The 13,409-nt window shown below is 41.1% G+C and overlaps 1 protein-coding gene across 1 annotated transcript in view; it reads left to right on the plus strand.

The window, feature by feature from the left end:
- Positions 1-1,058: 1,058 nt before the first annotated feature.
- LOC118814035 (IQ motif and SEC7 domain-containing protein 1-like) overlaps positions 1,059-13,409 on the plus strand; it is a 54,332-nt gene continuing 41,981 nt past the window's right edge. Inside the window, exon 1 of the mRNA XM_036579703.1 lies at positions 1,059-1,123. Coding sequence (XP_036435596.1) covers positions 1,059-1,123 — 65 coding nt within the window. The remainder of the gene's footprint in view (positions 1,124-13,409) is intronic.

The following is a 13,409-nucleotide window of genomic DNA, read 5'->3' on the forward strand; positions in this document are numbered from 1 at the left end:
ATGCAGATCTGAGCCCAAATAAACCAAGAAGTTGAAAGGGGAACTCCACCAATTTCTCAAAAATTCTGCCTAATTAAAGGGAGATGTAAGTGGTCATGCAGAGTGGTTTGGTATGAAATGCTCCATTCTAGAGAGATTTGCTGAGTCAGAATTGTTCACAGTGGTGGTGACAGGAATTAGACAACCATCTCTAAAAGTTTTGGCTTAAAATCTATTTTAACCCATTTATTTGAATTCATTCATGGCAGTGGGGTACATGCAGGACGTTGTTAGGCACAAATAGTCCCCAAAGAAAAGTTATTTCTTTTTTTAGATTTATGACTATTTTACCATCTTCAACATTACATATAAAACTCAGAAGCAACGTGTAGGTCCTCTGGTGGTTTGGATCGTAAATAAAACGGCTGTATGTATGTTGTAGAGACCGTGACCCCTTGTTCCCATCACCACCACTGCAAAGAAATCAGAGGTTTCGCTACGATGAACCACTTCACATCAGCCCACTCTGAATGAATCTGTTTACTGAATTGTTCAGAAATTTTGAAACATTGGTGGAATCTCCCTTTAACACCGATACAGTAGAACCATACGCTTCCTCTTCACCACAACACGACTCAACGTGACTCACGGTCCAAAGTCACATGACAGGCGACGGACTGATCTCACAAAAACAGAAACCTGAATAAACACCCTCAACATCCAGCCTAGAGAAGCCAAAACCCCCCGAGAAGTGGGCTGAGCTCATCTGCGGGGCTCTCCACCCTCACCGAGCCTGGCGAGACTTTACCGCGTCGGAGATTCAAAGGCACGAGGGGAGGGAGAAAGAGGAGGAGGAGGAGAAAAGGAGGAAGGTGGCGGGGGGCCAGAGAGATGGAAAAGAGCGAGGGGCTCGACGTTTTTCGTCCTCTCTTGGCTAATGCCTGGACTTAGCCAAGAGCTCGGAGATCGTGCCTGGCCTGGAGCTACCAGATCGTGCCTTTTCCTCCTCTTTCTCCTCTCCAGCGATGCGCGCTGAACGTTTGCGGCTCCTCTAGCTCTTCTGAACGGCAGCAGCAGCGATGTGGTGCATCAACTGCGCGTCCGATAAGACTCCTGCCATCCTCCACAACAAGCTCGTGTACTGGTAAGACACGACGCTGCCCTCGGTTCTCGCTCCTGTGACGTTGTGCCGTTTACTGAGTGTTGTAGTTGGCTGGGCTGGTCAGGAAAACGGCTCGACGAACTCATTCTAATCAAGTGAAGGATCGTTCAGCTGAATTCCTGATGTTTAATTAGCACCTGCAGTGTGGATTGAACTCTTACGGTGGTCGGTTGAGTGTAGTTGGAGTTTTTTTTTCCTGCCCAAATGCAGAAGTGCTATGGTAGCATTTAGTAGAGGGCAGTGACTGTGGTGCTGGTGTAGCACGTTGCAAATCAAAGGAAAGAAACAGTGGGAGCAGGTCTTGTGCATCGCCCAGCCCACTGGAACTGAGTCCAGCAGAGAATGGGATGATGCTTATGGGCAGGTGGCCAGCAGTTCTGTGAGATCATATTCTTTAGAAGACTGTGGTGCTGTTACCGAGGGAGGCGGCTCATGTGGAGTGGCCATGCTAGATTGATTTTGCCTGGAGAATTGTTGGGTGGTCATCATTGAATATGCACTGGCAGCATAGGTGAATCTGTAGGGAGCTGACCAGAGAGTCCAGCCGCTTTCTAAAAATTCTCTGTTGGACTCTGTTGTCTCTGTTGAGTGCGTGGAGTGACCTCAGATGCTTTTTTTTTTGCTAGAAGAACTGGGGTAACGGTCATCGTATGCTCTTTCCCTAGTGAATCCATGCAGTGAAAGCTTGACTAAATGTGTGTTTAGAGCTGGATGATGTGGCAAAAATGTAATATCACATATATCATATATTTTTCTGACATCTGATAAAAATAAAAAATGTGATCAAAAACTATTGATGCAGTGATTTATGTTCAGCATTTCACATACTGCTGCTATAAATCCAGTAAAACAGGACTAATTCTGCTCTCATTGTAATCAAACGTGTAGTGGTCAGTGTTCTTTAAGTACAGCCCATGTCCACAATATGCTCAGAAAAGCATACAGTAACATATTGTGCTGTAATTGATAATGATAGTGATGAATATTGTCTAATTGCCCAGCCCTGTGTCTAATGATCATGCACGGCTGACCAGAGAAAGCTAGCAGTTCTGGTAAGTGAATTCTTGGCTGTTTCTCTGGTCAGCTGCTGGACTCTGGTGCTGCTGTTGAGGGAAATGCTGAATCCATGTCTCACTGGATAGGATTTACCTGATTGAACTGTAAAATGGTCATCATCTCCTCTTGCCCTGGTGAATCCATCCGGTGGAAGCATGACTAAATGTTGAGTAATAGTCATACACAGCTGACCAGAGAAAGCAGTTCTGGTAAGTGAATTCTTTGCTGTTTCTCTGGTCAGCTGCTGGACTCTGGTGCTGCTATTGAGGGAAATAGGTTGTGCCGAATCCATGGAAGAGATTTACCTGATTGAACTGTAGAATGGTCATCATCTCCTCTTGCCCTGGTGAATCCATCCAGTGGAAGCATGACCAAATATTGAGTACTAGTCATGCACAGCTGACCTGAGAAGGCCAGCTCTTCTTGTAAGAGAGCTCTTGGCTTTTTCTGATCAGCTGCCCATAGCCATCATACTGGCTGATGGACTTCGATGTTGTTATTGAGGAAGATGGAGTGTGTTGAGTGACCACATTTGGACGATGTCCTGCACTGGATTGGTTTGTCCTGGAAGAGGCGTAGAAGTGATCTCCTTTAGCGGTGGTGAGTAGTGTAAATGCATAGCTGGCCAAAGAAAGCCAGCGCTTCTATTATTCTCAGCAGAATATGATGTTTGTGTTGATGGACATGGGATGTGTGGGATGACCTCTTAAATAGGCTCCGGCGTTTTGCTTGAAGAACTGTAGAGTCATGTGTTATCATCTGGTGAATCCATCCAGTGGAAGCATGACTAAATGCTGTGTAATGCTTATGCACAGCTGACCGGAGAAAGCCCGCAGTCCTGTTCTTGGTTTTCTCTGGCCAGCTGCCTGCAATCATCATAGGCTACCCTCTGCTGGACTCTGCTTCTGTTGAGGGAGATGTTGTGGAGTGGCTGTATCCTTCCTGGAAGAGCTCTAAAGTGGTCATCACCTCCTTTTCCTGTTGAATCTTTACAGAGGAAGCATGACTGACCACAGAAAGCAGCAGTGCTCATACACTCTGCTGTACTGTTATTAAGGGAGATGTCTTGTGTAGAGTGGCCTCACTTATGCTGCGTCCTACACTGGACGTTTTTGCTTAAGGAGCTGCAGGGTCATGGGTCATGATCTCCCTGTGCCCTGGTGAATCTGTGCAGTACAAGCGTGAGTGAATCTTGAGTAATGATTGAATCATACCGGATCCCTTTTGGGCAGTGAAGTGGCTGCGTGTTTAGCGCTAGGCTAATGTATGTCTGCCTGTTGGCCATCTGTGCTGTTCTGTGATCTATGATGAAGAACTTTGGTGGCACATGATGTAATGCAGTTGAGAAACACGTGACGTTTGCTGATGCATCATGTCCACTCGCTGTGCTGTTTTGTGGTGCTGTCTCTTTTCATTTAGCGTTTTAGGGCTGCACAGACTGACAGTAAAGACGCAAAATAACACGCAATATAGGAGCATTTCTGGCCCTCTCGCTCTCTTATACTTCTTCTGTTTTCTTACTACCGCTCTCTCTCTGTCTGTCTCTCTATCTGTCTCTCTCTCACTTATACTTCGCCTGTTTCGCTCTCTCTCTGTCTCTCTCTCACCTCCTCTCTTACACTTCGTCTGTTTCTATTTCTCTTATACTTCCTGTCTCTCTCTCTCACTTTTTTATACTCCTGTTTCTCTCTCTTTTTCGCTCTTTTTCGTACTTCCTGTCTTTCTCTTTCTCTTTATACTTCCTCTGTTTTTCTCTCTCTCATGTTCTCATACTTTCTGTGTTGTCTCTCACTCCAAATTTTGTCTTTCTCATACTTCCTGATTTTTCTCTTTCTCTCATGCTTCCTTTTTGTTTTATCTTTTATACTCACTGTATATTTCTCCCTCTCTCTCTCTCCCTGGCAGGGGGTCCACTGAATCTGCTAAAGTCTTTTCATGTGAATTTTGGGATCAAACGGCAGACAATGTTTCATTTCTTTTTTTTACAGGCCCCTGTGAATTATAGCAATGTCAGAGAGGAGAGAAAGAGAGAGAGAGAGAGGCAGACTGCTCTCCTGCCAAGTTATGTTTCAGGCATCTGAGGTCCAACTTATCATCTCACGCTCCAGAAGTGCATCATGCAACAACTTTAATGATTTATAATGGAAAGTGTCATATTCATAACGCGCTCTTCCACACTGCAGTTATGTTAGAGATTTGCTGTGACTGTAAAAAGAATGAGTGTGTATAAATAGACTTACATTCACAATGGCAAAAGCCTGGCTTGTGACTTTTCAGATCCCTTCTTTCCTTTTGTGCAGAGACATTAGCTTGTGAGTCTTTGGGCTGTGTACACCTTGCATAAACGTGCTTTTTTTGGTGATCAGATCATGTTTGGATTTCACCTGACCACATGAAAAGCCAGATGTAAACACTGCCCAGGTCAGAGACTTGAGCACATTTAACGCGAATGCGTTTTTGTTATCCATGTACAGTTATGTGAACGGAAACGCGGCTGCTGAGAACTGACTAGCATGTGAGGAAATGGGAAAAGGACGATACAGGAGGCCGGAATTAGCCCTAAATCAAGAGAGTTCATGCTCTCCAGGTCGATGAAAGTGTCCAGGCCATGTTTGTCCACTCTTATAGTAACAGGGAAAAGAGTAAACAAAAGTATAATGGAAATGTGTTGGTGTGCTTCTTACACAGGAAGAGTACAATTGGATCTCATTTAGTTACGCTGGGGACACATATTAGTGAAAAGTGTAACCGGAATCTGGCCACAGTTTATCCAGATACAATCCAAAAACGAAACACAGGTTAATGCAAAGTGTAAACAGGCTCTTTGAGGTTGTGTGTGTGTGTAAAGCTGCTGAAATACCACCTTGTATTGATTCTTCCCAGTGATTGCCCAGGTTTTGAATCTGAGTCAGAAAGCATGACTATCTTCTTTGTAGAACGTCCACTATTAAAAAGGAACTCCACTGATTTTCATCACGGGTTTGATGTGAAATGTGCCATTATAGAGAAACTTACTGAGTCAGAATGTTTTGAACCAGATGTCTGAAGCGTTTAATGCCTCTAAAAGCTCCCTCACAGAGTTACTACATGAAATGGTTATGAATAGGCTGCCTGAAGCCTGAGACATTGTTTTACAGTAGTTTTGGCCTATAGTGTATTTTTTAAAACATATTCATGGCAGAGAGGTATATGTAGGGGGTTGTAAGGCAAAATAGCCCCCAAAGAAAACTTATTTTTTTAGGTTTAATGCCATTTTACGATCATCAGAAGGCATGGGTAGGTTCACTGGTCATTTTGGATAGTAAATAAAATCTGTATTGTACATCCCATTGTGACCCCTGTTTCCCATCACCACCACTGCAGAGAAATCTGAGTCAGTATTTTCTCTACAATGAACCATTTCAAATCAAATCACTTTGAATGATGCTGTTTACATTTCCGTGATTGAATTATGCAGGAAATTTGAAAGATCAGTGCCGTTCCTCTGTAAGCTTCATTATTACCACTTTCCTGCTTGCTCTGTTATGTGTTACTTTTCTGTTAGAGTAGGTTGTAATGTGATGCCGTTTAGATCTACAGTGTCCTGCAGTGTTGAAACACTACCCCAACATGTTTAGTCCTTTTACAAATGGAGCTAAGAAGTGAGAACTGAAGGAAGTCATCACCCAAAAAGTCTTTGGAAAAAGTAAGGGCACAGATTAATTGTACAGTGAACGGTAGTCAAATGTTCAGATCAAAAATCAAATTTACACGTTTTTGCATAATCAGTCAGTCTAGACATGTTGTTTAAAGTTTGATTCTAAAAAATGAACAAGAGTACATGACATAGCTCAAAACAGGTTACTTGAAGAGGAATGGCACTCATTTTTCAGCGTGTCTACATACTTCAGTTGTTGAAATGTAATCAAAATCATTCAGAGTGGTTTGATGTGAAATAGTTCATTGCAGAGAATTTTTCCTGACTCAGATTTCTTTACAGTGGTGATGATAGATTCCACGGGTTGTGAGGTCTACAATGCAAGTGTAGCCATTTTATTTGCCTACATGTGTCTTTTGAGTTTCTGTATGTAATATTGGAAATGGTATCCTGAAAAAAAGGAATTCTTTTGGGACTATTGTGCCTCACAATGCCCTGCATTTACTTTTGTGCCATGAATGAATTTAAAGTATATGTTTTGGGCCAAAACCTCATTGCAAAACTGGTTGCTCTCACTACCACTGTGAACAATTCAGTAACACTTTACTTGAGAAGGGTCTACATAATACATTCATAACGTCTTACATAAACACTTCATAACATGTTAATGAACATTTAAACATTTAATAAGTATAATTGTTTTACATGATACTAATATGGAATACTATATCATTTTACTGAGAGACTTTTTTCCAAAATAAAAGTCCTCATTTTTTTATTTTGAAACAATTTTCAGTTAAACGCCTCATTTCTGGAAAGCTGACTTTGGCCGTTAAGTGCTTTGACACTGGGGCATGCCTCATGTATATTTTTGATTTCTTTTGAATTTTCTGTTTTTTCTTAAGCATTTGTGTCTTAGCATGTCACTTTACTACATGGACAGCAAATTACTCTCAAATATGCTTAGAAACAATCATTCGACTGATTCTTAGTATGGTGTGTGTCAAAGCACTTAATAACCAAAGAGGTAAAGGAAGGTCATTTTTATTTTGGCTGTCCAGAAATGAGGCATTTTACTGAAAATAATGTACTTCCAATGATAATGAGGACTTTTATTTTGAAAAATGTCTCTCAGTAAAATGACATAGTAGTCCATATTAATATCATGTAAAGCAGATGCTTTATAAATGTTGATTTAAACATTCATTAACATTGTTTATGTAAGAAGTAGACTCCCTTCAAGTAATTGTTGCCAACAATTCTGGCTCGGAAAGTTTCTTTAGAGCAGAGCATTTCATATCAAACCACTCTGATGCTGTGTTCACAAGGAGAAAACATCATTTCATGCTGCATAGTGCTATGCAACCAGCAGTGGCATGAAGCCACGCAGATGTTGGCAGGGTGACAGTGTGATGTATGAAAACAGATAATTATCAGAGGAGAGCTTTAGCAGCATATACTGTTTATTTAATGTGGAAAAAGGCAGTTGGTGCTCTGCACTCTTTTATTTGTTGTTGTGTAATACTGAGTTAATACTGGAATTCAACAACATGCCTGACATCCATGGCTTACAAAAAAAAAATCAGCATCCGGGTTATTTCACCTCTGCAGTCGACGGCAGATGCTGGGAAAATTGAACTCTTGACAGAATGTTTCGCTTACCGCTGCGGTGGCAGTTTCCCATCGTGGCTTCATTAAAAACATTGAAATATCCGTTTTACCAAGCAAACCTCAGACACTAAATATATCTTTGACTGATAGACTACATTTCGAGTTAGGGTGCAACTGTGTAAACATGGTTTTTCACCAAGCTGTTCCTTAAAGCACAGCCTACTTAGTGAGTTGCAGCATGTGTGGGAGATGAGTTCAGGCCCAATTCAGCCAATTCCCAGCATGGTCTCCACTGAGAACGAGAATTAAGTTCATCTGACCAAGTTCATGAACTGGATTCATGCGGTGATTATGAGGACAGCGCGCAGAAGTGCCGGAATGTCAGGCAGCAGGTTTGGTTTAATCTCTTTAATCTTCTGATTCGAAATGGAACTGACCCCAATTGTGGTGACTGAGTGGGTGAGATTGAGATTGTACATAGACGCAAAGCAATAAAGAGTTTTTTGTGGCTGCTTAACTGGATTCCAAAAAGGGTCTCTTCTCTTTCTCTGCCCCTCTCCTCTTTCTCCTTCCCTCTCTTTCTGGTACAGATGTGGGCAGCAGGACTGTGCCTGTGCTGCCAAGTCTGTCTGCATGCTCTCAGTGTGGGCTTTAGCTCAGATGCCAGTGCAGCTCTGCACTGTTTCTAAAGGCTGCAGAGGACAATGTGGTGATTCAGTGAGCCGGGCCATTTGCACATTTGAGCTCCTCTGTATTTCAGTGTATCGCTCGCCTGTATTAAAGGAATACTGCAGAATTCTCAGGCTAATCTGTAATCTGCATCCATAGCATATGGTTGATTACGGCAAATAATAATTTAGACACGTTTCTCTGTACTTAGTAAAAGAACAAAAAACCTGCTCACTTGAAACTCAGTTTGAACAGAAGCCAGTGGGCAGGTGCTGATACAAGTGCCCATTGGCTTCTATTAAGTGAGTTTTGAGTCAACAGGTGTTCTCTTCATTTACTGTGCAAATACATTTGCATTGTTGTCCATAATCAGTTATAATCAGTCATGTGCTGCAGAAGCAACATATATAGATTACCCCCTTGAATGGCCAGGACCCACCAAAGTTTTACTACACACTTTTATAACCTGAGAATAGCTCAGCCAGTTTGCATTTTAGTCCATGTAGTTACTGAATAATAAGCCTTAGTATGTTATAAGCTTGGGATTTTAAGGGGTTAAAGGGCCTGTTAAAATTCCTTCAAAGGTCCCATATCCTGCATTTTCCTTGTGTGCAATTTTTATACCTGAGGTCAACTTATAACTTGTGGTTTTATGTATTTAAACATCATTTTTACATGACCATTTTCAAACCTCTCCTTGTCTCATTGTCTCATATCATATTATTTAAACTGGCTGTTTTTGTCACAGGGCCTTTAAGACCTACATATGTAAATTAGCTCTCTTCTGGTTGGCTGCCCTTGCTGTGCCTCATTCAGAAAGCAGTCTGGGCTGTAACGTGCCTTATAACTTTAGTGTGAGTGGGTGGGGCTAAACTGCTGTAGGATGAATAAGCGGATGCATTTGACATCACAAAAACGGTGAATTCAAAAGAGGCTGTTTTTTATTGAGTGGGGAGCGAACAGTGTGTTTTGAAATGTTATACAGTACACCAGACTCTTTGAAAATTTGATTTCGCATGAAATGGGCCCCATGGGAAATTTTTGGCCTTCTTATGTGCATAAATGTGCATTTTCTCAAGTTTGAATGGACATGATCTCAGAATGCCGGACGTTTGTCATCGCTGAAACACTGTCAAAGCTTTTTTCCGGCCTCTGGCATGTGCTTCTCTTATTTTTTTCAGTTTCTCTCTCTCTCTTCTCTCTCTCTCTCTGCATGATGCATCCCCCGCTCATTCTGCCCTGGCCACCTGTCTGCCTGTCCTGTGCTCTAGCCAATAACAGCACTTCTGGAATGAGGCCACACCCACCTCTCTCCTCCTCCTTCCTCATCTATCTCTCAGTCTTGCTCCATTTCTTCCGCCTTTCCCTTCTCTCCCTCTCCCTCTCTTGGTTTCTCTCTTCTGTCACTGTTTACTGACTCCAGTTTTTATTTGTGGCGTTGGCTTCACTGTCATCTTGCAGTGTGGATGACTATTTGCAAAACAGTGTTGATCCTTTTCTCCTCTCTCTGTGTATCGCTCTATCTGTCTCTCCAGCTCTCTTCTCAAAGATACGCATGCACAGTCAGCTCTTTCCCAGACACTGATACACCAGTCTTTGCACTGTTGAAAGTGCTGCTGGACTGCAAGGCTGCGTTTTGAGAATGCGTCAGGAGTAGGAGGAGAGAGTGATATGGCAGAAGTGGAATATTGCAGTACTTGATATTTTCACAATATTCAGTATATTTGATGATATTTCATTTTTGTTTTTAGGCTGTGGGTCTGATCATTTGGAACTGGCCCAGTATAACAGCAAAATAGCAATAGCATGTTTAAAAATGGATACTGCCGAACTGGGTATCTTGTGGATCAGGCATTGTTGGGATTCAAGCCTGACGATTTTTAGCCAGATTTTAATCTTGATTTGCCCCTTTCCCACAGATTTTCACAATCGCAATCAAATTTCTAGATTAGGAACTTGATATGAAGCTGTTGACAGCCAGATGAAGACAGTGTGAGAAGAAAATGAGTGAGTCTTTAGCTCCGGGGTGACTGGGGGTCTTCCGATATTTCAGAACACGTTTGATTTTAATGACCTGTGGTGTGAGAGTGACGTAACTGAATAAGTGATTCAGGCAAAAGCCAATCAGAGAGCTAGGAGAGAGAGAGATAAAAGGTTAAGGGACATGTGTTGCATTGCGATGGAGGAGCTGCTAGTTGAAGACTGGCCAAGGCAAGAGTGCCTTTATACACAGTAAAAAATGGTTTGTCTGTTCAACCTAACAACCTAACAAAAATACTACACGTGGTAATAAACTGTTTAACTGGTTTTATTCAGTAATTGGTTTGTATGAAACATTTGCTCGTCCACAGTAGTTATTTAAGTTGAATAATACGGGTTTAATTACAGTTTCAGTGCTTTAATAACCAGAACTTCAAGGCACTCACTTTACAGTTTTAAGCCAGCTTGACAGTTTGTATTAAATCATTGTTGTCCAAAGAAAACCGTGCGTCTCCATTTTCATCGATTTTTAATTTTCTATTTCATTTCAGCACAATAGCAGTTCTTTACCTTGTGTAAAAAAGTTCATGATGAATGGACCAAAGGAAATGCTCTAAAATCATTTGGAATAAAATCTCTTTACATTGACTTACATTGAAAGGTAAGTTTTTTGCCTTCTCCTGTAAAGTTACTGTTTTTGAGATACTTGTTTTACTTTGGACAGCGACAGAATGCTTGTACAGATCTCACTGAAAAAAACTAGGTATTCATCCTCAGTTTGTGCTTTGCTATGCAATAAAAGTGCAATCTTATCCAGGCCATTTTCAGGTTTGTTTGTTTCACTAACAGAAAGACTTGCTTTTTTAAATATTGTTATGTATGTTACCTTCTCTGTGCCTGATCATCTAGTGTGTGTGCCCTCACAACAAAAACACAAGAAATTCTGTAAAAGATTGACGTTAAGTGTGAGATGCTCTCCTTTTTTAAAATCTGTCAGGATCCTTTAAGTTGTGTAGCATACACCTGACTTCTAAGACATCTATTAGACTCAGTGACCTTGTTGGTCCACCTTGTAGATGTAAAGTGAGAGATGGTAGCTCATCTGTTGGTGCACATTTTGTGTTGGTCATCCTTTAGTTCTTCATCAGTGGTCACAGGACACTACTCACAGGACTCTGTTGGCTGGATATTTTTGACTGTTCTCAGTCCAGTGTGTATATATCTTTTGAAAATGCATTGTTTTGTCTAATTTCTATCATTAACATGCTGCTTATTTTCGCTATGGGAATCTCTTTATAACTTTTATATGGATATTTACTCATGAAATGTCTTGAGAGAGTCCATAAATTTGATATTGTTGCAGTAAAGTGCAATAAACCTCAGCCGTTTTGTTATATCTGCATTTCTTGGGAATATGTTGACACTGTGTCCATAGACAAGCATTCATTTAACAGTGCGGAGATGGAGTAACAATATGGTAGCCAAGTGGCTTCATTGTGCTTTGAATATAGTAATGTCATCAGCAGTGTAGTACTTTATACATCTCATTTTACGGCCTGTAAAACAAAGACTGTGTGCACAACAGCAGCAAATCCCAATAAAATAGCTCCTCACCTTACAAACACACGTGTAGTATTTATTTATAGTTTCATGCATTTATTATGTAAGGGTTAAGTATTGGTGATACCGAAAATATGCTCAGAATAGTTTATTGTGATGTAATTCATCGTGATAACGATATCATCATCGATTGCCCACCCCAGTCAGGATTACAGTACAGCGTTCATGGTGAGTTGCATCGTGAAACGCTTCACACTGCTGTGCGCGTGCTTCTTCTCCGCTTTAAAATAAGCCCCAGTGACGCTTTCACACGCTGTCTCCCTGTTTTACCTGTGATAGAGCAGTGAGTCTGCACAACACCCTACTTTCTCACTCAGCATAGTGTGATATCACACACACAAATACACACACACAGTGTCTCAAAATACACTCAATTAAACACTCCGATGACTCAGACAGGTTACAGTTCTTTTTAAGCGTTAGCTGAAACCATATGGTTCTCAGCGTGATTAAGGAGTCACAATTAAGCAGGTTCTTTATTATCTTTATCACTGCCACAATAGCCTACAGACATGCACACTCACACACAAACATACACACACACATAAATGTGCATACACACCAATGTACAAGCACATACTGTGAAGGGAAACACAGGTCATTTTGTTTTTGTTATTTTATATATTTCCAGGGCATATATTCACTTTAAATTTACACACAGAGCCTGTTTACACCGTGTATTAACATGTTTTGTGTCTGGATCATATCTTAATCTACTTTTGCCAGATTCCATGTACACTTTTCACTAAAATACACTGCAGGTTTGACCAGATGAGATCCAGTTTTACTAGCACATAATTTTATTAGCACATAAGCACATATGTTGTTTCCATTTTACTTTTGTTTACTTTTTCCCCGTTTCGATACAAAATGACAGGTTTGTCTTGAACACTTACATCGGCCACGAGTGCCTGTAGGCTCTTGGTTTTGTGGTGTTGTAAATCTTTGTCCTTGCCAAAAGGAGAGAGTCAAGAGGCCACAGGATACTGACGATGGTTTTATTGTAAAGCTCTCAAGTCCCAGCTTAGCCTTGCCTTAATGTGACAGTTATGACAAAACAGGCTTCATACAAAGCAGCTGTTAATGATTAATATCTGTTGAAGTTAGTCAGGAGACACAGAAGTACTCTAATCGATAACTCTTTGAATATGGAGCTCAGACCAGAATCAGAATTCGCACTGATGATTAGTCATATGGACTAAGATTAAAGGAAACAGAGACTCAGCATTGACACTTAGAACAGTCGTATAATCAGTCATGAGTGAGCTTTGCAACTTAAAAGTAAAAGAACATAAATTATAAAGGAAATGAAAACAGTGGATAACCTCAGCGTATCCTGGTGTGTCCTCCGCAGATGCAGATGCAGATGCATTTCAGCTCATGTAACTGAATACAGATATTGAAAACACATTCCACTTACGCTGTTAAATGTGATCGAGACATGTCTCTGACCCCTCAGAATGTGGGTGGAGCACGTACTGGGGGTGCTCACTGGTCCAAACGTGATCCAAACACTGAAAACACGTCACCAAAAAAAGGCCCATGTCATTTGTACTTATAAGTATGAACGAAAAAGTGTATATTTACACGTATAAACAAAGATTTGTTCAAAAATGAAGTTGATAGGCAAAAAGTGTTCAGACACATTATTAAAAGTAGTTGAAACAAGTAGCAATCATGGAGAAGTTGTGTATG

This window comes from Colossoma macropomum, unplaced genomic scaffold (assembly GCF_904425465.1).
Source record: "Colossoma macropomum unplaced genomic scaffold, Colossoma_macropomum, whole genome shotgun sequence".
Taxonomy (NCBI): Eukaryota; Metazoa; Chordata; class Actinopteri; order Characiformes; family Serrasalmidae; genus Colossoma; species Colossoma macropomum.